Source organism: Leptonychotes weddellii, chromosome 8 (assembly GCF_054177405.1).
Source record: "Leptonychotes weddellii isolate Sample4059 chromosome 8, ASM5417740v2, whole genome shotgun sequence".
Lineage (NCBI taxonomy): Eukaryota > Metazoa > Chordata > Mammalia > Carnivora > Phocidae > Leptonychotes > Leptonychotes weddellii.
In genome coordinates this window covers 29,263,310-29,288,254 of record NC_138376.1, presented here as the reverse complement: position 1 = coordinate 29,288,254, position 24,945 = coordinate 29,263,310, and the positions used below count along the sequence as shown (strand labels likewise).

The following is a 24,945-nucleotide window of genomic DNA, read 5'->3' as shown; positions in this document are numbered from 1 at the left end:
TGAGGATTATTAAGTAGCAACGTGGCACGTTGTGGGGGCCTCAGGGGCCCCAAGGTAGAAAAGTTGCTGTAGGCTGTGGCTGTCAGGGAAGGCTCCCCGTCCTTCTCCGGGGAGGCACCACCTCCCCTCAGAGCATGTTGCCGTGGGGGTTCTGCCTTGTCTGCACTCCTCCCCCGCTCTGCAAGGCCCTCAGTCTGTGCCCCCATCACATTGCAAACCTAGCACCGTGTGAGGAGTAATTATTAATGAACACCCTGAACCATGAGGCTGTATTTCTCTCTCCTTTGGCTTGTCTTCCACCAGCCCCCAAATCCCAGGGGCAGGACCCTCACAGCCCTCCTTTGCCTTCCAGTTAGGCCCACCTCTAGTCTGGAAAACTATCCCTTGCCCTCCCTGTGGGGGTCTTGCCTGTCCAGATTCCGCATCCACCCAGCAGGCGCCGTGGGACCGCCCACACCCCTGCGATCCTCCTGTGTGCACTGCCCTCTTGGGACAGGTTGGTAGGTTGCCCGGCGAAGTGTCAGCATCTCCCTGGGTGTGTGCTGCATCCAGACCCAGGGCAGGCTCTGCGGTGCTCAGGCAGGGCAATGTCAGAGTCATGGGGGGCAGTTTTGGGTCCTGCTCTAGAAGGTTCCCCTCTGCACCAAGTCTGCTGAGGCTTCAGAGTTCACAGATCTCTGTTTTGGCATGCCCTGTCTTCTTGGAATCTTCCAGGGCTGAGAGCTGCATGTGGTCAAACCCCCTGGCTTCCCTGCCTGCTCTGTGTTGGGGTCATCATGTACAAGCCTTAAAAAAATCTCCCCTTCCTGACGCTGGTCTTGTGTCTCTGGACACAGCCCTACAGCCTCTCCCCCCACTGCTCTGCACCCAGTGTGGTCCGTCCTTCTCGCCAGGTTGGGGCTGCGTGGCCTGTGGATGGGATCCCCTCAGACAGACTGACACAGGGATGCCTGGCGCAGGGGCTCCCCAGGCCCTGGGGTGGGGGTGGTCTGCCAGTGCTTCAGTTGGTGTTCCCAAAGTGGGACTGAGCTGTAAGCCAGACTTCAAGTTAGGCAAAAACAAGACTGGGGGTGAGGGCAGCCAGGATGCCCAAATTAGCAAGTGTGGTTCTGTTCGCATTGAGTCATAGAAACTCGATGTAAAAACAGAAGGCAGTTAGTGCTCAGTTGGAGGCAGGATGATTGCTGCCTTTTTCTATCTCTGACTCCCCAGTTTTCTGAAATGCTGTTGAATTGCCTTTAAAAACAAAGAAACTGAATTTATATCATTAGCCACTTCTAGACTTGCTATTTTTAACATCTGAGGAACACCAAGCACAGAGCCAAACAGGGTTTTAACAGAACACACTCTGAAACCCGGTATCAGTCCTGTGATTGCTGAACAGCGTCTTGCTATTACTTTTAAATTTAGCTGCCAAAGTTGTGACTTCCGGGCATCAGTGCTGTTGAATACTTGGAGGGGAAGGCTTTCAAAGATTGGGGACACCAGCTGGGCCTTTGGTCTGCAGACCAAGCTGTTGGAGACTGGACTCATGTGAGTTGGCAGTCTCCAAGAAGAGAGTGTGGTTCCCCGAGAGATGCCTGGCAGAGCCCAGGGGGAGCCCCAGCGGCTGGACCCAGTGCTGGGGTCCATGTCCCCTATAAGGGGCGGTATCTTCCAGAGGCCCACAGACCAGTGTTATGTTGCATCCAGCTCAGGCAAGCCCCACAGGGCCACAGGGAGACCTTGCCCTGCCTTACCAATGAACAAAAAGGACAAGCCAGCCAGATTTGGGTCAGCGTGCACATAATTCAGAATCAGGAGAGTGCTGCAGACTACAGCCTGAGGCTTGGGGTGAACCTGAGGGTCCAGGGGAAGGCACACCCTGTCTAGGAGAGAATTTGGGTAGGATCAGTATGGTAACCACAACCCACGTGCTGCTAACTAATTTTATTTTAACGTGATATCACTAAATATCGTGGCTGTTTAATTTTAAATTAAAATTTAGTTCCTCGGTCACCCTGGCCACATTTCAAAGGCTTGGTAGCCACATGGGACTGCTCAGATATAGAACATTCCATCAGCACAGAGAGTTCTCTTGGACAGCACTGGCGTGTTGATAGGAATCTGTGGAGGTTTCTAATGGCACACTGGCTTCTCTCGGTGTCTAGTCAAATTCCATTCCTGCTCTGGGGTGGGAGAGGGGAGAGCTGGCCTGGCCTGGCCGCCTCGGAGCAGCGTGCAGCGTGATGTGCCAAGAACCTGCAAGGAGGTGGTTTCCCTGTCCCACCCACTGGAGACTTGCAAGCTCTTTTGAGGTGAGCACAACCCCGCTCACACCCCAGAAAATACGAGGTTGCAGAGAGCTGTGGACCTCCTTGCCCTCTGAGCCACATCAGACTCAGATGAGTGTGTATTTGGTGGGAGGGTCATTCCTGTTGTCATCGGTCAGGCTCAGTTCAGTGGAGGTGGGGACCAGGCTATGGAAATTTAGTCTTTTTCTTTTTTTTTTTTTAAGAGAGAGAGAGAGAGAATAAGCAGGGGGAGGGGCAGAGGGAGAAGCAGACATCCCGCTGAGCAGGGGGCCTGATGTGTGGCCCGAACCTGGGACTCGGGGATTATGACCTGAGCCGAAGGCAGGTGCTTAACCGACTGAGCCACCCAGGCGCCCCGAGTTAGTCATTTTTCATGGATCTCCAGTTGTTGCTTCAGGGTCTCAATTCCTTCTTCTGATCGCCTGCTCCACCCCCTTCCCTTCAGCCTGCCCATCTCCCATGAAGCATCAACTCTTCCCCGGTCCTTGGGAGGGAAGACTGTACTTAAGGTTCAGGTTCACCACTTGGGTGAATCTGCCGGCCACAGGGGCACATCTTCCCCTTGGGATGAGACCTGTGAACATATCTTCCATCACAAATCTGGAAATAATGAAAGAAGGGGTGACTGATGGAACTTGTAGGGGTTTTCCAGTATCCTTCTGGGGTCCGGCTCAGGGAAAGGTGGAAGACCTGGGTGGGGAGGGCAGGCCAGGAGTAGGGACAGGCGGTTTTCAGAGCTGGGGGTAGCGTCTGACTGGGAGATGGCTCTGCTCTAGTATTTTGTGTCTTTTGAGCCTGTGTTGCCCCATCTGTGTTTGGACTTCTTGTCCTGCTTTGTGCTCAGTTGCTGGGACTTGGACAAGGGCATGGCTCGAGCCCTAGGGCTCGTCCTGGCCTTGACATTTGTCCACTGCTTTGTTGTGGTATCTTCCACCATCGAGTAACTTCCTGTCTGCCTGCCTGTCTCTGGTGAGGACAGCGAGTCCTCCGAGGTGGGGCCTTTGTCTTGCACTTCGCTTGTTTGGCTCACAGCATCAGGGCATGTGGCCAGTGTTCAGCAAATACCTGACCGGTAGACCCGACTTTGAGCTGCACAGTGCATGGTCATCCGTGCTTCTGGCCCCATCTTTTCCTTGGGTTAAATGAGGTTCCACATGGGGCTTGGGGCTGATGCCTGGCCAGATGTGGCCTTCGTAGGCAGGCACAACTGCCCTCTTGCCGCTCCAAAGAGGGGCACACCCCAGGGCCCCTAGGGGGGAGTAAGGGGGAAGGGAACCCTGTTCCCATCTTACCATCTTGTCTCGCCACTCATCCTGGGAGGTGACAGGCTGTGTCCTGGAAGCCTACTGTTGGGTCACTTGTTTGGCCCTCAGTGGCACAGGACAGACAGCCGTCTTCAGCAGGCTTGAGGGTAAACAGACCTCCCTGGACCAGCCTCCCACGTAGAATGTTTCGTGGGAAACTGAGTTCTGCTGGGGGACAGGATGCAGCCACATGAGGAGCGGGTTTCGCTCTCCCGCCTGACCCCTGGGTGACTTGGAAATCTGGTGCCACTTACCTTCCTGCCTTTGAGCCTTCCCTGGCCACACACAATGCACCAGGAGTCTGAAAGCAAGCCTACCCCAACAACACTAGGTGTTTAGAAACTGTAAGTTTCTAAGTCAGGAGCATCTCTAGCTTTGCCTGTGCACCCGCTTCACGTCCACGTCCACCGAGCCTTTGGACCCAGAACCCTGAGAGTTGGTAGGGAGGTGGTGTTATTCCCATTTTACAAGTGAAGAAATGGAGGTCATGACCTCTGGGGTGGGGGATAGCTGACCTTGTGCAGGCCTGAGCGCTCACTATTCCTGCACGCGGCTAAGAAGATTGAGGGCTGTCAGAGCCTGGGGTGGGGGGCTGAGGGGGTTAAGGAGACTTGAGAAATGCTCTTGCTTAAAATCACAGCCCTCCTGTAGGAGCGAGCGAGCGAACCGTAGTCCTGATACGTTCCGCCTCGTGGGTTTCGTAATGGGGCTGTCTCCCAGGCACGATTCTCCTGCTGTGCCATGCCGGAGAGTTTCCATTTCCTGTCACCCGGCCTGGGCCTGGGCCTGGGCCCCACGTCTGGGCCCGGGAGGCTTTTCCAGCCCCCACGCCACTGCTCACCTCACCCAGCCTCTCTGCACGAGGAGGGCCTGGCTGTACTTTTCCATACCTTCAGCACAAAACGGCTCTGTTTCCTCACCCCGGTCACGTCCACGCCCCAGTCGGCTGGGGATGGGAGGTGGGCCGGGGGGCCGTCCGTCCCTGCCAGGCAGAGAAGGCTGAGGCGGCTGCACTGGGTCTGGCCCTGTGCTTTCATGACTACGTGGGTGGGGGTGGCACAGGGGGTGGCTCCCATTCGCAGCCCCACACCGTTTGGGGATCCTGTTCGTATCTCACCTCTGTGATCTCCAAACGGGGGCCTTGGCGGCCAGAGCCCCTGGTGCAACTGGTGTGTAGAATCCGGGGAGTCTGCCCTTTAGGACACATCTCCCCTTGCATCTGGCCCAGGGATTCTCACAGTCGCCGCCAGGCACTGCGGTCTTGACCCTCGTCTCTGATTGGGACTCCGTCTTCTGGTGGGATTTGATTTGGGCTTTGGGGGCCATGGAGGCAGAAGCTGCCTCCCACCCCCCCCCCCCACCTCCCCGCAGTGGGGGGTGTACCATCCACTCCAAAGTGCCCCTGCCACTTGGCCGGTAGTTTCTGGTACAATTTATTCCAGGGAGGATGGAGGCCAGCTGTTGTTCTTCTCCAGCTGGAGATTGAACCAGAGGAAATGGGCTCGGAGTGCAGCCGGAGGGATTTAGGTTAGAGTCCGACAAGAAGGAAGGATTTTGTGACAGGTGGTTGGCCCTCAGGAGGATCCCTCAGGGGGCTTTGTGCAGGGGCGGGTGGGATCGTGCTCGGAGGCGGTGGGGCCAGGATCGGGTGCTGGGGGTGTGTGTGTAAGAAACAGGCGACGGGGGAGGTGGTTCCTACATAGTGGAGAAACTCAAGCTGCCTGCCCTTCATGCAGAATTCCTGCCACCCACCCCCTAAGACCCCTCTGGGCCTTTTTTTTTTTTAATTAGTGAAGGGGTTTACAGTTTAACCATCTAAGCATCTTAAACAAATTATAATAAATGGGTAAGCTTAATAATTCCTTATCATCAGAACCCCAGGCTTCAAGGGTGGGTAGTTACTTATTACCCAGCGCCACCAGCCGCGGGTGAAGCGAGAGGGAAAGGAGGAAGGAGCAGGTGGAGGGGCTGCCCTCGAGGCCCGTGGGTGCGGAGGAGTGTGCCGGTGGTCCGGTGTGTTCTGCCAGACGAGACGAGAGGTGGGTGGTGTCAGCCACAGCTCTTCTCTCAAGGGTGTGGGTGTAACCAAGAGGCAGGAGTGTGGCAGGTATCATCGAGACAGGTTTTGTACCATGGAGGCAAGAGTCCGGGGGTGCCGGTGGTGGGGAACCTTGTCCTCAGGGTCCCAGCAGGGGAGCCCAGGGAAGTGGGCAGCTGTGTCCAGAGGGACAGGTCTGGCAGCCACCAGGGCTCAAGAGAGCTTTGTGGAACAGAGCGTCCTGTCCCCCCGCTGGGGTAGCGGGAAAGCAGGGTCATGCACGGGAAGACCTGTGGCCCTCACCCTGACGTGCTTCCTGGGCTCCCACCCTTCCCCACCCACCTGCCTCCTTTCTCTAAAATCCTGGTGGTTCCAAAGCCTGCAGGGCAGCTGACTCACCAGGGCTAGGACCTCTGGGGGCTTTGGCCTTGAAGACAGGTGGGGTGGGGTGGGGTGACGCAGGGGAAAGGCAGTGGGGCAGGGAAAGAGCCATCAACCCGGGCTGCCCGCACCTACCGGGACTGCCCTCCTCATCCAGCGGAGCCAGAACCCACCCTAAATACACCGGCACCGCTCCGTGTGCCCTGGAAGGGCTGGGTGTGAAAGACGTACATCTGGGACACTCAGTTACTCATTAATATTGAGCGATTACTAGTGCCAGGTTCTGTTCTAGGGGTAAGAGATGAGTGAGATCTGCCTTCCGAGCTCACAGTCATTTGGGGGAGATAAACGGGGGGCCAGATAACAGATACCTAGTAGAATGTCTGTAGCCATAAGTACTGTCCCAAGCCCTGGTCTTCCGGGTGGTGGTAGCCGGGAAGGAAGGCATCGCTGTCGACAGCTAGCCCGTCTCTCGTGTCCACAGCTCCGGAGGCCCTGTCCAGCAGGTGTATACCCCCCGAGTGGAGGTGGCCTGCCCATCCCCCCTGTTCTTCCCACGCTCACTTTTCTGCCCCTAGTACCTGTTTCGGGAGCACCACTTGCATGCCCAGCTGCGCATTGTTTCACGTAACCTGCACCCCAACCCGATGAAGTCTTGGCACCCCCACTTGCCAGATACGGAAAGTGAAGCTCAGAGAGGGGGGAGGACATGCCCCAGGTGACCTGCTGGTGAATGGGAGAGCCCAGATGTGAATCCAGGTGTGTCTGCTTCAAAGCCCAGGCCTTTCCTGCTCTGTCCCCGTGCTGCTCATGGAGGGTCCCACACATGATCTTTGTGATTTTGAAGTGGATTGGCCATCCCAGTTTGTGTTGTCCAGGCCAGCGTGCAGACCTGAGCTCTGGAGGATGGGAAGCAAGCTGACAGGGTGAAGTGGGGGGCGGGGAGGGGAAGGGGGTGAGGGGTGCAGCTAGGCTGATGGTGAACTAGATATCCCTCAGGTCATCAGCCCTGGATGGGGAGATGGCAAGTCAGCAGTTCCTGTGACCTCCTTTGTGGCCTGCTCCAAGGCTGTTTTTAGAAACCTTGCATGGATGGTGACTTCCCGTGTTTGCTCCTTCCACCCCGCTGCAAGGTCGGGGTAAATCCAAGAGGCATCCCGGGAGTTGGGGACAGGGAGTGTCAGCATATGCTCATCCCAGATGATATCAAAAGTAGATCTGCGCAGCACTTTCATAGCTCTTCGCCACAAGTTACCTGTGCCTACCCGTCTACTGTCCCCTTCCCCGCTCCACTTTGGGTGGCATTTCTCAGCCCAGTCCTGGGATGGGTGGTGGATGGTCTGGTTGTTGGGTGGAAAGGGCCCTCAACTGAGAGTCAGGGGATTCTGGCTGTCTCTGCCCAGTGCTTTGTCATCACCTTGCTGTGTGACTTCTCACTAGCCCTCTCTGATCCATTTCCTCAGCTACAAAATGGGAATAGGACTATCCATTTTGCCTTCCTTTCCTCCAGGGTCTCCGTCTTAAATGGCATTAGGGCTAGAGGAGTTCTAGGTGGGAGAGGTGCCTGATGATTGTGGGTTTGGGCGAGGAGGAGGGAGACACCACCTCAGCACCCTTCCTAGCTTCCTTGTTAGAGCCATTGAGTGGGGCTCAACAGAGAGGTCTGCTGGCTTGCTTGGGAAGGACAAGCCAGGAGCTGAACACGGTGCAGGGTCCTCTTACTCCCTAGTCCCCACATCCCTGTGGGGGAGGCAGGGGACTGTTCTGCCCATCTGGCATGCTGGAGGGGTCCTGGCTGAACAGTTTCCTCTGCATCTGTCAAGGCAGAGAGTTGTCAGACACTCCCAGGATTTGGATTCTGGGGGCAGGGAAGGAGCCAAGTCATGACCCCAGGCCCCAGGCCGCGGCATCCCAGATAGGGAGCGGATAGCACGGGGCCACAGTCACCCCCGGCAGGACAGTGGGTGTGAATTGGTGGGTAGAGAAGCTGAGGTGGCTAAAGAATGTCCCTCTTGTCATTAGGTGTCTTGGGACATCCCACCTGCCCTGAGTCTTTCGGAAGATGAAGCAGGAGGTGGATTTTGAGAATATGGCTGCAGAAGGTCATCTTTGTGTGTGGGTGGGTGGGAGGAAATGCTTTCCTAGCCCCATGGCCAGCTCTCAGGTGGCATTGCTGTGGGACCCGAGCCGCGCCAGAGAGCTCCCCTGCGTCTGCACACACAGGCATTTCCAGTCTTACGCATCTGCTGAGCCCTCCAGGTGCCTGAGAACACTTGCTGACGTCCCATCCTGAGCTCAACCCCCACCAGCCCTTCACTGTTTGCTTTAGCCAAACCTGCAGCCCTCCCAGGTCAGCAAGTCCCTGGGCTCAGCTCTCATGGGAGGGGCTCCCAGCTGCTGGAGGGTTACCGTCCCAGGCAGAGAACAATGGGGGCAGGGTCACCTGCCTTGTTTGTATTGTCCCTCCTGAGTACAGACAGGGCTCCCGGGCCTGAGAAAGTCGGAAACCCAGAGATTTCTGCTGAAAACGTGCTCACCTCTGGCACAGGCCTGCCCCCATGAGCGTGAGATTGAGCAGGGCCTCTGCACTTCGCAAAGGCCCCTGAGAGATGGTCCAGGAGGGCGTGTAGGGGGAGGCCGGCAGCAGACTGGAGGCCAGCCATGCTTCCAGGCCTGCTGCCCTGGAGCCGGGCTGGACTGCGGCCTCCTAACAGGGAGGAGGATTTGGGTCTAGGGCAGTGGCTTTGAAATTGGCTGTATATTAGAGTCACCTGGGGCAGCTTTAAGCATCCTGGTTCCATGCCCCAGACCATGTCTGGCTGATTCCCTGAGGGTAGGACCCAGGCAGGAGGACTTTCCCGAGCTCCCGCCAGACGATCTCTACGTGCAGTCTGGGTGAAGCAGCAGTTTAGTGACCCCTAAATGTGCACTGAGGGTGGGGTGGTGGGCCACTTGGCCACCTTGCCTAATGAGGTTGCGTGGGTTTCTGTAGGTGTGACCAACACTGCAGGGGATTGTGTTTTGTACACAGTCCCACCCAAGACACCTGGGCTGTGGGAGGACAGCCTGGACCAGCACTGGCACATTACTTTAAGGACCAGAGAGGAGGGGAGGCAGTGAGTCGCCTTCTCCATCCTGTAGTGGGATCCAGGGGCCACGAGGAAAGAAGTGTGATTGAGGAGCAGGGCTCACTCCTGACATGGGCGGCCTGACTTGCTGGGGGCTCAGGAGGAACTGGAACTGGTAGCCAGTGAGCTGAGTCTTGAGAATGAGAATGTATTTTCTCGAATGTGCTGTGGATGGGGGGGCTTCGGAAGGGCTGAATTGGGCTCAGAAGTCACGGTTCTGGGCAGAGGAAAATATGACACGTACAGACAGGGGGACCCCAGCAGTCCTAGGCCAGCCTCATTTTACGAGAAGGAAGCAGGCAGAGGTCAAGTGTTCCTGGAGAATCTCAGCAAGTGACTGGCAGAGCAGAGCTGGACCTGGGTCTTCAGCCGTGCATTGCCATCCCAGCATACCTCCAACAGTTTGTCTTTCCTTCTTCTAAAAACATAATTAGTCCAGGTAGGCACTGAAGCAAAGCTGAAAGTTGCAGATAAGCAAAAAAGAAGTTAACAAAGTCCACACCACAGTAGCTGAGGTCTGGTCTCAACTGAGACGCGGTGTGGCCCAGCCCCCTTGGGTTCTGGCACCTGCCACAGACACCTGCTCCTTCCCTGGGAGTGACAGGGCCTGGTGAGCCAGGTATCAGGGTGGCACCACCTGGCCCTTGCCAGTCCCCTGCTCCTAAGGCACGCCTGCCCTCCCAGCCACACCCTGGGTCACCTGGGCTGAGGTGAGACGTCAGCGAGAATGCTCAGGACAGGGAGGTGGCAGCTTGGAGCCCCGTGGACACACCCGTCACCCTGCATGAGGCAGTGAGGGGCCACCCATCAGAACCCCCGGTGGAGCTTGTTTGCTGCCCAGGGCAGCTGCAGAGGACATCTGCCGGGGGTGCCCAGGCACCATAGTCATGTAAACTCCCTGGTGGTTCTGTTGGGCAGCCTGGACTGGGAGCCACTGCCTCGAGACCTGTGTGGTATCTCAGGTCCCTGAGCCTCAGTTTCCTCATCCGATAACAAGCCCGGGAGGCCCCCCCCTCCCCACCATCCCCAGTGAGGGAAAGCTAGAGAGAGAGGGTGGAGATCAGGGAGGGTTTCATTAACAGTCTTCAACTCCCATTGGTTTTAGGAATAAGATTAACGAGTGCTCACCTTTGGGCCAAGATACTTGTGATCTGCCAGTAGTCGGAGAAAGAATTAGCCCGGCAGCTGGACAGACTCGCCCCCAACACGCCCACTCCCGCTTCTCAAACTGCTCTAGGGAGTCCCCACACAGGCTCTGGGGTCCTCCTCCCCTCCTCCTTTATCTGTTCATTAGTTCAGGTGTTAAAGGATTTGAAAAACATTGTTCTAAACAAGCCCAAACTGCAAATACTTGCTTGGAAAGCACCCGAGATAGGTTTACTAACCTCTACTTCCGTCTGTCCTGTTCAGAACACCCCACCCGTGGCCCCCTGTTCTGAGGGGTTCTATGTTAGACTAGATGGATATAGGGACAACACGGACATGCAGCGAGAGCCCAGCAGGAGCCGGGTGGTAGGTGGACATCGTGAAGCTGGAGGCAGTGGGGCGGCAAGCTGGGACTGGGGCTCAGACAGGCTCAGCCCCTCCTGGCGGGCACAGTGTCGGGGGACATAGTGTGTGGCATTGTTTCCTTCCCAGCCTGCCTGCCTTGCTTGGCTGTTCGGGAAACTGGCCAGGGTGCCTGGGAGCCTCTGGGTGGCAGAGACCAGGAGAGATGGGCCTCCTGAGGGATGAAACAGGACATCTTGGGTGGCGCTTCTGCTTCCTCCAGGGAGAGCTTTAACACACACCCGCGCCCCCAGCCCCTCCGACTCCAACTGATCCCCTGTCCCCCTCTTGATGTCAGAGAAGTCACCCTGTGCCCCGAGGGAGCAGACTGATCAGACTGAGGAAGGGCAGCTTTCACTCTTAGAACTGAAAGGTGGGAAAAGGTGGCAGCTGTGAGGAAGCTTGGGGACAGTGTACTATTCTCACCCAGGCCTGCCCTCCAGGTGCAGGGGAGTTAACTCCTCGCCTTTTGATGTAACCTTAGGGACGCGCGGTCTTTCCCCCCGGGTCTCAGGTCTTCGCAGGGTCTGGTCTCCTGATGGACACACGTACCATGTCATAGCACTGACTGCAGATCCATTCATTCAGTGCTGACGATGATGCCCTGCCTACTTTTCCGTATGCTCAGGGTGGGTGTTATTCTTGGCAGATGGAGAAACTGAGGCTGATAGACTACCAGGTTATTTACCCAGAGACTTGCTGTTAGCAATTGGGAGCTCCCCTAGATTCACCACCAGGTCAGTGCCACGGAGCGGGCATGAGAGCCGTCTGCCTTCCTAGATGCAAGGCTCAGTCTGAGCTGCAGAGGGGCTTTGTAAGCATTCCCTGAGAAAGGTGTGGGCTTCTTACTAAAGTATTGCTACCAAGGGTGACTTAGATTCCTTTTTCTGCTCCCTGCTCACCTGCTGCCCACAGGACAGTTTGCCCAGGGGACCACCTCCCCTTCCTGCAGAAAAGACAGTCCTTCAAGTCTCCCCAGGGACTCTCCCAGCCCCACTGCCACTCGGTCCGTTGTCTTGGCCTTGACCGAGGGGGCTTTCACCTGCCTCCCTCACTCCACCCCTTCCCCAGCCCTTTGTCCCCCTCAAAGTCTCGCTCCCTCCCACCCCGCCCTCAGTTCTACTTTGTGGCGGGTGGTTTCTGTGGCCCCTGCAGCCAGCCCTCAACCCCACCAGCCCCTACTCTTGCTGGGGTCTACCTCTGCTTCCCGCTCTCCCGCTGGATAAAGGCCTCCACCTTGTCGTTAATGAATTTAGTTAAACCCAGCTCCAGAATGATGCTGGGAAAGTGTTGAAGGAAGGACAGCAGAGGATAAGTTAGTCTAGGCCAAAGAACATGCACCCATTTCAGTTAATTTCCTCACCCACGCTCACCTACTATGTGCCAGGCAGTGTTCTAGGCACTGGGAATACAGCAGCAGAAAACAGATCAAAAAGCCCTGCCCTCGTGACGCTTACATTCCAGGGGAGTCTGCATTCCTGCAGACATTTCTCTCGCAGTTGCTTGGGAAATTGTGTTCTCGAGACCTGGCTCCACTCCTTATAGCTAAGAAGCACCCCCTGCATCCCTTACACCCCCTCTCCCCATCCGTAGGTGGCACGGGGGGCTGAGAGCCAGACCACCCCAGTTCACCCCCCAGCTCCACCGCTGACTAGCTGTGTGACCTTGGGCACGCTACTTAATTAGCCTGTGTGCCTCATTGTCCTCATCTGTGATTGGGGGTAACGGCCCCCATGTTTTAGGGTTGTAAAGATTCAGCGAGCTAAGTGATTTTAGATGCTTGGGTGGTATCGGTCACTTCAGTGCTTAGAATCAGCTGCTATTCAAATATAACTATTCTAATCTATGAAATAAAGATTAATAAGCGGTTGCCCCGCCCACCTCAAGGGGGCGCCAGGAGGGCCAGGTGGGAGGAATGATAAAAGTCCTTTCTGGCTTGCCAAGCACCCTGCTGGTGTGTGGACCTCAGCGTGAAATGCAGCCAGGGATGGGTAAAGGCTGCTTGGCTTGCACCCCCTCCACAGCCTGTGGGTCCAGGGGAGGTTGGCATCGAGGAGGCTCCTTACGGCTGCACCCCGCATAGCAGGAAAGGGCTCTGTGGCCCATACCGGATGTCTGCCTGGGAGCTGGAGGCAAGGTGGGGAGTAGCTCCCTGGGTGCCAGTTAGCTGCCATCGCCAGCCCGGCTGCCACCCTGACTCCGGTGCCCCGTCCCCGCCCGCCCCAGGTGGATGAGGGGAGAGGCCTGACCTCAGCCCCAGCTGCCCGGGTCTGAAGGTGGACTTCAGCCCTGGGACTGCCCACTCATCAGGATGAGTCTCTCCGGGAAGGGGAGGCCTGGCAGCTGCCTCTGCCCGGGAAACTCCGGATCCCCGGGGGGTGCGGAGCTGTCCGGGAACCCGTATTTCGCGGACAGTGAGAGCCCAGGGCAGCTGGTTGCCTGAAGCCAAGGCAAGGGCATGTCGCCTCCCTGGAGGCCTGGCCAGAAATACGGAGCTTGGGTCAGAGTGGATGGACTGGTTTTAGGGCACTGTTTTTTCAGCTGGTGCGGAGGGATGGAAGTATGCACTGGCCTCCTTCCTGTGGCCTTTGTGGGAAGGGGCGGAGGTTGGGGGGCAGGATAACCATGTCTAGTCAGGGCTCTCCAGCTTCGCTTTGAGCATTCTGACCTCAGGCTACTTACTTAACCTCTCTAAGGCTTCAATTTTCATTTGCCAAATGGAAAAAATTATGGTGTCTCCCCAGCAGGATTCTGTCCTTATTGAACGCGCTGAAGGCAGTAAGGTGTTAGCACCCAGCACTTGGTGCATAGAAAGCCCTCAGTAAATCACAGCTGCTTGATCATGAGGGTGACCCAGGAGCGCGCTCTGTTCCTTCCCCAAACAGAGCTGGGCCCGGGCTGTGTGCAGTCTCCCCTTCTCCCAACACTCTCCTGGGTTCTGTGGAAAAGGAAAATATTGTCTTGTGTGAATGTGGGAGCCAAGTTAAAGAATCCTGTGAGTGAACAGGGGCCGCCGCCTCCTGTGAGAGCTATTTCCCTAACCCTGGGGACAGGACGCCGTGTCTAACAGGGTATCGGCCTGGCTCCCCCATGCCACTCTCCGTAACCCAGGGATGACCTCAGTCCTGGTCACTTTCCCCACCTGCCGAGTGACACCTGGCAGGATCGCAGGAAGAGCCAGTTAGGTGATGTGTGTATATACACCCCAGCAAGGGGTGTCCGCCATTCAGCAGCACAGAAATCCTACTTCATGCCCCAGCATTGGGATGGAGCCAGGCTGATTCCCAGGCCAGCTGCTGGGTGCCCATGCGCGCAGAGGAGGCAACAGCGGGGGTTGCTGGGGGTGCCCAGGGGACAGCCGGAGCCGTGAAGGGAGGCCGGGGGAGCCCCACTGACTTACAACCAGATAGTCCGGAAACTAGCCCAGTTCTGCCGTGTAACCTCTCTGAGCCTGCTTCGTGACCTGACCAGTGGGCAGAACTGCCACAGGATTGTTGTAAGGGCTGGTGGTGCTTCTGACCCTGGGGACACTGGGACCCTTCCAAGTGCCCCTCTCTGGATGACCGTGGAGAGATAACAGAGGTCCTGGGGAAAGTGCATGGGACTGTGGCCCCCGATAACCCAGGGCCGGAGGCTGAGGCTGCAGGCTGTGCCCCAAAGGGCATAGCATTGGCAGGGGGGAAGGCAGGAGACCCAGCTTGTCTACCGCAGGGCCCCCAACCGTAATGCCCTCTTTGGTTACCCTGTTTTGCCACTCTTCCGTTCGGTGTCTCCTCAGCACTTACTAACTGATTCCCAAGTCACAGATGGCCTTTGGGCAGCCGGTGTTTCTCAGCGGGGGCAGTGTCGGCTGTCTTGTGTGTCGGGGGGCATCCAGCGCCATCACCTGGCATAGGTGGGTGGGAGGACAGGGATTTCATCTCCTCGCAGTGCGTCCAAGGTGTGTGTGGCAGCATCACACAGACACCCCTCCCCACTCCGCATTTCCAGACACTCCCAGAGGGGGCTGCCACCCCACTGAGCACCCCTGGGTCCAGTCACACCTTCAGCATCCCTGCTGTGCTGTGCTCTAAACACTTTCTATTACCGAAAGTGGGACACTGCCCAGAGCCGTGCATTCTCAGGTAGCTTGTTATCCAAAAACGCCACCCTGGCTCCCTCTCGGTTAGCAGATCATGTGAGGGCCGACACCCAGAGTGGAGCAGAGGTCCCGTGTGTGGCCCAGCCCTCCAGAGAGAAGGTGTTCACACTGCCGGAGATTCTATTTACTTTTCTAGTGTTTGCTAGTTTGTGGTCAGCTGAAACCGAAGGACTTCTCCCGTGGATCCTGGACTGGTCTTCTCTAACCCAAAGTGTATGACATGAAAATAGTAAAAGATAATCCTGTCTTGTTAGCTTGGGCCCATCTTCCCCAGGCGAGGTGATTTTGAGTTCAAACTGCCGTTGCGGTGTGTTGGCTCTCTCCCCCATCCCGGCTTGTCCCCAGCTTTGCATCCTTTGCCAATTAGACTGGTCAGCCCTCTACATATGTCTTTTCTGTGTTGTTGATTAAAATATGGAAGAGGCCAGGCCTTTAGCCTGATCGTGGAGGCCTCAGGCCAGGTTGATAAAGATCAGTACCTCTTGGTTGTTTATTTGCCTTTAAAGGGGCCCAAATTAATCCCAGCTCCACCCTGCATCTCTCTGTCTTGTCCACATGAAATATCTGCAAGCCCATCTGTTCAGCTGCCTTGCTGAAATCTAGATTTACTGCATTCCACCCAACTTCAAGGGTTTGCAACCCCTTTGGAGCGGGAGATGCACTTAGCTGAGCATGACTTGTTCTTGACGAACCTGTGCTCGCTTCTAGTGCCCACCAGTTCCTCTTTTGAATGTGCCAAACATTCTGCTATCCCCATTTAGACATCTGTGAGGGCTCTGGTTTGATTTTCTAGAATCCACCCCTTTCAGTCTGTGTGAGAAGAGGGACAGCGCTCGTGTCCCCGGGACTCCACGGGGAGGACCAGACTCAGTGCCCCAAATGCACTGTCCTCTGCTCAGTGGTGCAGCTTCCCCTTAAATGTTCCTTTTGTCTGTCAGGCTGAGCTCCCCTTCGTCTGTCACTTTGCGCTCTACCCTCTCCACCCTACAACGGGCAGCTGAGATGACAAAGGGCCAAAGGGAGCCACCATCTGTTTAACATTAAGACACGGGACCCTGCTCCTGCTCATTTTCCTGCCTCAGACATAGGTTTAATTTTTTAGAAAACCTTTCAGATGGACCCAGAGGCCCCTTGGCATCTAGACGTGCTGGTGCTCGCCCCTGGAAGTGGCCAGGCCGGCTAGAAGGCCAGCTCTCTGAGGGGAGGGCTGCAGGGAGAGCCGCTCCCTGGCCTGCAGGGAGATGTTCTGGAAATGCCGCGAGGAGGCCGGGCAGCGGGTGGTGTGGTTTGATGGCCTGTCAGATGAGCATGTCATCATGGAAAATTCTTTATGGAATCTGCAGATCCGTTTACACGGGCCTGCTGCTGCTGGGGCAAACTGCTCGTGCCTTCAGAACAGCCCCAGCCCCTCCCTTGTTTCCCACCGGACTTCAGTTGCACCGCGGAGGGTTAGAATTGCGGGCTTTCTGTCTCCCTCTTCCATCCCTCGCCCTTCTGTCTTCCCTCAGTCCCAGGCTTCAGTTTTGTAGAGAATTGGGCTGAGTTTCCTGGTGTCTGGATTGGGTGGCCCACCCTGGGGTCCCCCTCGGGGGCAGAACTGGAACTCCTGGCTTAAATCCCGGGCCCTGCTGGGGTCCACGCCCTGCCATCTGCAGGTTGCGGTGAACGGTGGCAGGACTGAAGGATGGGGAGGGTAGAGGCCATTCTCGGCAGGTTGAAGCAGGTTTGGCGCTATTAAAGTTCCTGGAATAGATAAGGCTTCTTCTAGGGCCACCAGTGGACTTCCCCAGGTGGCCTCTCCCCTGCTGCCCACAGTTGCTGGGAGCCCTGTGGGGATTGGACTGATCGCATGATTTTGAGTCACCCTGAAATGTACACACCACTTCTGGTGATCTGTCCTGGCCTAGACCTTGAAATTGCTTGGCCCAGGGCAGAGAGAGGGATCCAGAGAAGAGAGGGAAGGGGGAGCTTGTAGGGAAAGAGGGTAGAGTTCCAAGCACAGGGAAAAAGAAGCCAGCTGATGCAGTGCATACTCCCTCAGAAGACAGATCCAGGAGGGCACTGAGCTGGGGCGAGGGGTGGATGGGGGTCCCTCCCAGGTCTGTCCCGCAGTAGAAGACTTCTCTGTGGAGGACTGGGTAGGGCATAGGCATCCCGTGTTTCTGAATCACATGTGCCTTCTTTGAGGCAGAACTGTCTAGTACAGTGGTTCTCAAAGTGTGGTCACTGGCCCAGTAGCAGCTGCATCCTCTGGAAACTCATTAGAAATGCAAATTCTCTGACCCCTTCCCAGACCCGTTGAATCAGACTCTGGAGGTGAGGCCCAGCAGTCTGTATTTAACAAGCTCTCCGGGTGACGCTGGTACATGCTAGTAAGTTTGAGAAGCACTGGCTCGGTGAGAGAACAGACTTTAGGGACAGAGTGCCTGAGTTCGCATTCTTACCAGCTGTGTGACCCTGGGCAAATCTCTTAACCTCTCTGATCCTCTATAAAATGTTTCATCATCTATAAACTGGAGACAGTAACTGCCACCTTGTTATTGTGATGATTCAATAAGAATGCTCATATGGAGTTGCATCCACTGCTGGCACTTCGAAGAAATCATTTCGTCACTTTGTGTCTCTTGTTCTAGGTAGTATCTGATGCTGCAGGACAGGGCGTGGCCATTACAGGGAATCAGACGTTCAACAACTGGAACTGGCCTAATGCAATGATTTTTGCCGCCACGGTCATTACTACCATTGGTAAGTCTTCAGGGACCTCAGGACACCCACATCCATGCCCTCGCTCCACGGAACCTTGTAAGAGTCCAGCTCTGGTCCCATGGCCTTCAGTTGCATTGTGTTCTTTGAACACTTTGCTGCGGATTTAGTAAGTTCTTGGTGACTGGCCATGCTTGGGAGACTTCTCCAGGAGTGCTCACCTGGGCTCTTGGAGCGGAAACGACACAGCCCGATAGCCTGAGCCATGCAGGGGGTTGAGCAGGTTGTGCACTGCATCACCCCAGCCCATGCTTGCTCGCTGAGCTGGCAGTCTCTTTTGGTTATCTGTGGCTGCATGACCAACCACCCCAGACTTAGGGGCTTTTAAAACACAACTTACTATCTTCCGCCACCCTGTGGGCTGGCTGGATTCAGCCAGTTGGTTCTTGCTGGAGGTCAGTAATGGCGGTGGCTGTCCTGTGTCTGAGGCTGGAATCAGCCCAAAGCACTACTGGCTATAGACATCTGGGACTGCTTCTTCCATCACACGTTCGACAGTGGAGCGTGGCTGTTGGCTGAGAGCACGGCTGGGGGTGAAAACGCAGTGACTCGGGCAGCTCCCAGTATGGCAGCTGGGTCCAAGCGGGGAATCCCCAGAGTAAGCCTCCGGGCCATCCCGGAGAGAAGCAACAGGGCTTCTTAGACTTAGCCTCTCAGGCACCACTGCGCCGCGTCCGCTGGCCAGGCCGGCCACGGCAGCCCAGCCTCCGATGCTGGCCCGGCCTGAGCAGCAACACGCTCATACGGGAAGGGACGGGATTAAGAATGGCCATCTTTAGAGACCACCTCCCGTGGTGCTTCTGGGGTGTCTCCCCAGAGAAGGCTCTTTGTAATTTGCACCCTGGTGCCGAATAGACTAGTGGAAGGCTTGCTAATGATGAAGGCTTTGCCCAGCAGGGAGCTCCCAGTCTGATGGAGGAGACATAGCCCATGCCATCCTACTTGCTTTATAAATGATCACGACCAAAGTGTAATGAAGTGAAATTTCATTTCTTAAGGAGTGATACTGGATCAATAGCAAGTGATCGTCAAGAACGTGGTTGTGTGGATGTGGGTGTAGGTATGGGTGCGTAGTGGAGGCAGGGACCGTGGTGAGTCTGGGTCCATCACCCCCGCTGTGGCTCTCTGTGCCTCACTCTCTTCTTCTTCCTCAGGCTATGGCAATGTGGCCCCCAAGACCCCTGCCGGGCGCCTCTTCTGTGTCTTCTATGGTCTCTTTGGGGTGCCGCTCTGCCTGACGTGGATCAGTGCCCTGGGCAAGTTCTTCGGGGGACGTGCCAAGAGGCTGGGCCAGTTCCTCACCAAGAGAGGCGTAAGCCTGGTATGTCTCCAAACCCTGGGGGCTGGGCAGTGCTGGGGGGACCCTGGCAGGTGATGGGAGGATGGGAAAGATTCAAGAATGGACAGAGGTGCTAGAGCGGGGACGGGAGGGCAGTTTCGGGGACCCCCAGCCCCTGGGTGAGGCTGGGAACGGTGCTCCTTGCCCTTTGCTGGGCGGGTGACACTCCTCCCGGGCCTGGTGCCAGCTGGCCTCCTGCCTGGCTGCCTCCCCGGCCTTCCGGGCGCCCTTGCTGAGTGTCCCCAGTCTCTGCTGTGGCTCTGACTTGGTCTCCCTACCCCCACCCCATCAGCGGCAGGCGCAGATCACGTGCACGGCCATCTTCATTGTATGGGGCGTCCTGGTCCACCTGGTGATCCCGCCCTTCGTGTTCATGGTGACCGAGGAATGGGACTACATCGAGGGCCTCTACTACTCCTTCATCACCATCTCCACCATCGGCTTCGGCGACTTTGTGGCTGGTGAGTCCTGCCCTTCTCCCCGTGCCTCAGCCTCTCCGCCTTCTCTTTCTCTGCTTCTCCACCTGCAATTCAGCTGACCTTAATGAGACCCCAGCAGGTGCTCAGTGTCCTGGGCAGCAACCCTCCCCCCACCACCAAGGGGTCTTCTTCTGTTTCCCTTTCTTTCTTGGGTCATAGCTTTTCCTGCTTCCTCTCCCTCTGTTCTCCCCTGTCTCCTAGGCCTAGGTTCACTAGGGGCTGGGGGTAGGTCCTTCCCCACCCCCTGCAGGGTTTGAGCCTGTTACCCAGAAAGCCCCGGAGCCAAGTCAGGGGCCCCCTTCCTGTCCCAGAGCTGCCGGCCTTACATCCCATCACAGGAGCGGAGGGAGCTGGTCTAGAGGTTTGGCTCACAGGCCTGAAACTTTACTCTTGCCACAGGCAGTTTAGAGACAAGAGAGGCCTTCTCCTAAACTGCCCCACCCTCTGGGGGCCGGGACAGTCCCTCCCACTCTCCCCCTACTTAATCCAGGCAGGTGATAAAATTCTTTGGCCCCAGCCTCTCCGAGACTTGTGCCTGTGGCCTGCCCTGCATCTTGGCCCTTCATTGTCTTGACCCCTGTTTGGCTGCATTGACCCAGTGTTCCCTCAGTGCCTCCTGCCCAGCCGACCCCAACCTTTGCTCCAGGGGCCTCCGGTCTCCCCCCCACACACCCTACCCCCACCCAGGGGCAGGTGCAGGTCACTAACCTTCTGCCTCATTGTAAGGGGAGACTCCAAATGCGAGGAGGGGCGGCTGAGTGGTGGTGGCGGGGGACAGGAAAGAGGCCCGAACACTCTCCTGACCTCGGCAGATCAAGGCCTGCTGTCTTGGGAGATAAAGTTAGACAGAGGCACAGCCCTGCCATTGTCTAAGGGACCCTGAGCGAACAAGGAGAAGCCTTTGTACTGGAGAAGTGGGGTATATTTAGCCATACTTTCTCAGCTCCAGCAAGACCTCAGACCTCTCCCTCAGTTTCCTCATCTCTAAGATTGGTTTAAAAAGAACAGCTCCTACCTAACAGGGTGGTAGAAGATCAAATGAGTGCTGAGGATAGGACCCAGCTATGTTAGCATGCGCCCTGCTTGTCATCACAGCCTGCCTGTGACCAAGAGCCCCGAGCGTCCCTTAGAGACACCTCTTGTCTCCAGGGGCAAACACTGCACCTGTCTTCAGGGGACCTCTAATTTTATGAGGGTGGTATAGTCCCTGCCCTGCGGGAGCCCCACTCTGGAGGCAGCCCCCTTCCCCTAGTCCCTTTTCCAGACTGCTCGCAGTTGAAAGGTGGGGTGGGGGCAGGATATATAATAACGCAGATCAGTGTGCCTAGAAACGTAAAGTTAAGCTAGAAATCTCATAATGCTGGAGTGTAGGAGATCAGTCAGAGCTGTGCAGGGTGACCCGGAGGACTCCCTGGAGCAGGTGTTGGGAGCCTGGCCTCAGAGGAGGAGGATGTGGAGTGGCAGAGCCCTCTAGACCACGGGAAGGGCCAACCTGAAGAGGACAGAAACAGGAAGTCAGGGGGCAGCCAGACCCCAGTGAAGGAGGATCAAGGCTTTCCAGAATAGTTTCTGCTGGGACCAGTGCACACAGACCTCTTGGCCCAACCACCAGCCCCATTCATATTAAAGCAGTGAGTCCAAACCCAGCAGTGAAGATGCCAGCCACTCACTTAATTTCCATCCTGGTTTTAACTGAACTGTAACATATATGCCCCCAAAAGTGCACAAAACAGCTAGATGTGGTACAGTGAATAATCGAAAGGCAAACATGCATGAACTATTTCCTGACCTGTGTGTTGGCTGCATTAACAGCCTCCCCATTGCCTTGGACCTGGAAACTACCTTACCCTAGGGAAACCACTCTCCTGACTTCTGACAGTTGAGGACACTGAGGCTCAGGCAGGTTGGGGACTAAGATAGGGACATGAATGACTGGACCGTCAGGATGATGGAACAGTCTGGTTTCTAGTCCTTTCTTTCACCGTGCATCCCATTCTGTGTTCTGACACTGTGCCTGCTCTCAGAGAACCCGGCTTTGGCCTTGATGTACATCCAGGTCCCTGTTGACCTTCTTCTGACCTTCGGGGCTTCCTGTCCCGTCTGCAGGTGTGAACCCCAGCGCCAACTACCACGCCTTGTACCGCTACTTTGTGGAGCTCTGGATCTACCTGGGGCTGGCCTGGCTTTCCCTCTTTGTCAACTGGAAGGTGAGCATGTTCGTGGAGGTCCACAAGGCCATCAAGAAGCGGCGGCGGCGGCGGAAGGAGTCCTTTGAGAGCTCCCCACACTCCAAAAAGGCTCTGCAGATGACTGGGAGTACGGCGTCCAAGGACGTCAACATCTTCAGCTTTCTGTCCAAGAAGGAGGAGACCTACAATGACCTCATCAAGCAGATCGGGAAGAAGGCAATGAAGACGAGTGGGGCTGGGGAGAGGGTCCCAGCACAGGGGCTGGGGCCTCAGGGGGGTGGGCTGCCAGCCCTCCCCACTTCCCTGTCCCCCCTGGTGGTTTACTCCAAGAACCGGGTGCCCAGCTTGGAAGAGGTGTCTCAGACGCTGAAGAGCAAAGGCCATGTGTCGCGGCCCCCCAGCGACGAGGCCGGGGCAGGGCCCCCCAAGGAAGGCTCCCCGACCTCCGAGGTGTTCATTAACCAGCTGGATCGAATCAGCGAGGAGGGTGAGCCATGGGACGCCCAGGACTACCACCCGCTCATCTTCCAGAACGTCAGCATCACCTTTGCGGACGAGGAGGCCGGCCTCTCGGACGAAGAGACATCCAAGTCCTCCATAGAGGACAACCTGGCTGGGGAGGAGAGGCCCCAGGAGGGGGCCGAAGCTGAGGTGCCCCTGAACCTGGGCGAGTTCCCCTCGTCGGACGAGTCCACCTTCACCAGCACTGAGTCTGAGCTCTCTGTGCCTTACGAACAGCTTATGAACGAGTACAGTCAGTCCGACTGCCCCAGAGGCACGTGAGGCAGGGCCGGCTCCCCACCCCACCTCCGATGGCTTCTGTTCCCCTCATCCTGGGGCATCCTACTACAGCTGGGACCTCTGGCCCCTGGTGGGGGGCAGCCCTGGAACTGGGAGTGGGGGGCCAGGGGCCTTCCTCACCTTCCATCCCCTCCGGCTAGATGCTACGGGTCAAACTCAGCGTGCGCCCAGGACAGGGCCTCGGTTCTCTGGCTGAATGGGCACCCTGGCAGTGGGAGGCGTCTGGCCTGAGTATGGCTGGTGTATTTGATGGTTCAGAGACATGTATGGGCTGGCAGGTGACCCTCCGGGGGGAGGCCTGCACCTGCATGGGTCTTCGGACGTCCTTCGGTTGAGCATTTCACACGGTTCTCTTAGGCTTGGGGCCCCGGCCGTTTGAGTTCACCAGTATTAATGAGCTCCTGTGTGCCCAGCACGGAGCTAGCTATTTCAGAAAGAGAGGAGGGAGGGCACTGTGAGCCCTGGGTCCTGCCTTTGCAGGAGGTACAGCAATGGTGTGGGGGCACTGAGCACTTCAGCTCCTCAGCAAATAGCAGGGTGCTGTGTGGGGTGCATGTATAAGCATCCCCCAACCCCACCTTGTCTGCCTATCAGGCCCTACTGCAAAGCCCAGTAGGGAAGAGGCGCCCAGGGGAAGGGAAAGGGGAGATCCTAGGCTGATGCTGAAACACTCCTATCCTAATACACAGGACCTGAGCAAGCTCTGAGTTGGCCCAGGGTCCTAGGCCTTCTGGTTTTGCTCAGACCAAGCCACCCGGAGCCCAGTTCCCTGACTCACCCTTTGGCCAGGTGATGGCAGAGGCAGGCTTTCTCCCTCCCTGGGAAAGCTGCGGGAAGAGAGGGTAGCGGTAGCCAGGGAGCTGCAGGAGGAAGCTCAGCTCTGGTTCCTTCTGTCCCCAGCCTCCCCTGTGCCCCAAACAAGGACCTCATGGCTCCCTGGCCCTCGTGGCCCCCATGGTGGGGGAGGCCGAGTCGCTCTTGGCTTACACGTGGGATGGGCCAAAGATGTGAATCTGCTCCCCTGCTGCAGCCACGGTTTGGCATTTGTGTCCGCAGGTGCGCATGTGTGTTTAAGAAAAGACTGGGGACACGGGGAGCAAATGATAATGTGAAACTGTATACAGACTGTTTCTGGTGAGGGGCCGGCAGAGTTCTCGGGGTCTCCGCGATACGCACCCTTAGGGCCAGCCCTCTCTGCCCTGTATGTTTTGTTATTTTTTAAATAAACTGCTGTTTTGATATACCTGGCATCCATTGTTGGCTTCAGAGCCAGAGGGGAGAGGAGGCGAAAGAGCAGGCCCCCAAGGATTGGGTTGTTACATGTTCGCTCTCCTACCCCCAGCTCTGCTGGGCCTTTCTTGGTGAGCTCAGCCAGAGTCACGCTGTTGAGAGCCCCCACGCAGAGTGGGGGTGAAGGCACCGAGAAGCGAGTGCGCACGGTTGGGGCGAGGCATCCCTCACAGGCGACTGACGCTGGCCAGGAGGCGAGTGATCACCCTCTCTGCCTCTCAGCCCCCTCCCAGGACTGTGGGGCCGGACCCCACCCCACCCCCTCCCCCCCGACATGTGAAGACGGTGATGGGCGTGTGTGTCCACACCTGCATTCATCCTGTGACCCAGGGCTATGCTGGCCGGGCAGCTGGGTGAGAAGGAGCGGCCTGCTGTTTTTCTGTGAATGTTTTCATGAGTTTTCATCCTAGTTTCCTTGCCCCACCTTGCTGGCGTATCGCTGGCCGTCCTGGACTCACACACTGTATGTACATACTGGCAATGATGTCAAATGTAATTTATTTTAACATTTTTACAATAAAGCCTTTGAGATGGACAGGACAGCCTAGCGTGTGCTGTGTGGGGGCAGTCTGGGAGGATTGGGGGTAGGGAGAACGGACGATGGTGCGAGGGTCACGGTGAGGATTGGGGTGGTCCAGAAGGGAAAGAAAAAAAAAAGGTGAGGAGGTGGGGGAGGGGCCTGCTAGTTAAGATGAGGTGGTCAGGATGGGCTTCTTGGAGCAGGTGACAGTTAACCGGTCTGAATGCGGATGGGGAGGAGTCTTGCGGGAAGGATCCTAGAACCGGGAAGGAGTCAGAAGCCAGGGGAGAGTGATGGGTTGGGGGTGGGTTGGGGGCAGTGGTGAGGATCGTGCAAACTGTCCGCAGTCTGCTTTATGCTCATGCTCCACAAATGAGCTCCTTTGATCTTGCAACAGAGCCATGCGGTAGGTGTACGTGCCCATTTTACGGGCCAGGAAATGAGGCGCAGAGAAGTGACCGGGGCAAGAGCTCAGGAGACAGCAAGCCTGGATTCAAACTCACGCAGCCACGCTCCTGCATCTGTCCCCAACCACTGGGATGGGGGGAGGAAGCGAGCCTTTGCTTTGTGGCTGCTGACGTCCCCTGGAAGGGCTCCTGTCTTGGAGGGTGGGCCAGAGAATAACTCAACGATGCACCAGGCCTGAGTTGGAAGGGTGGGCCCTGGGGACTGGAGAGAATGTGAACGAAGGACTGACCAGGCTCAGCTGGGCATGTCTGCATTCATTTAA

The 24,945-nt window shown here is 56.8% G+C and overlaps 1 protein-coding gene across 1 annotated transcript in view; it reads left to right on the top strand.

Moving 5' to 3' along the window:
* The window catches only part of KCNK5 (potassium two pore domain channel subfamily K member 5), a 38,209-nt gene extending 13,981 nt beyond the window's left edge, over positions 1-24,228 (top strand). Inside the window, exons 2-5 of the mRNA XM_006738694.3 lie at positions 17,468-17,579; positions 18,752-18,918; positions 19,229-19,397; positions 21,522-24,228. Of these exons, the coding sequence (XP_006738757.1) occupies positions 17,468-17,579; positions 18,752-18,918; positions 19,229-19,397; positions 21,522-22,387 (1,314 nt within the window). The 3' untranslated portion in view covers positions 22,388-24,228. The remainder of the gene's footprint in view (positions 1-17,467; positions 17,580-18,751; positions 18,919-19,228; positions 19,398-21,521) is intronic.
* The last annotated feature ends 717 nt before the right edge of the window (positions 24,229-24,945 follow it).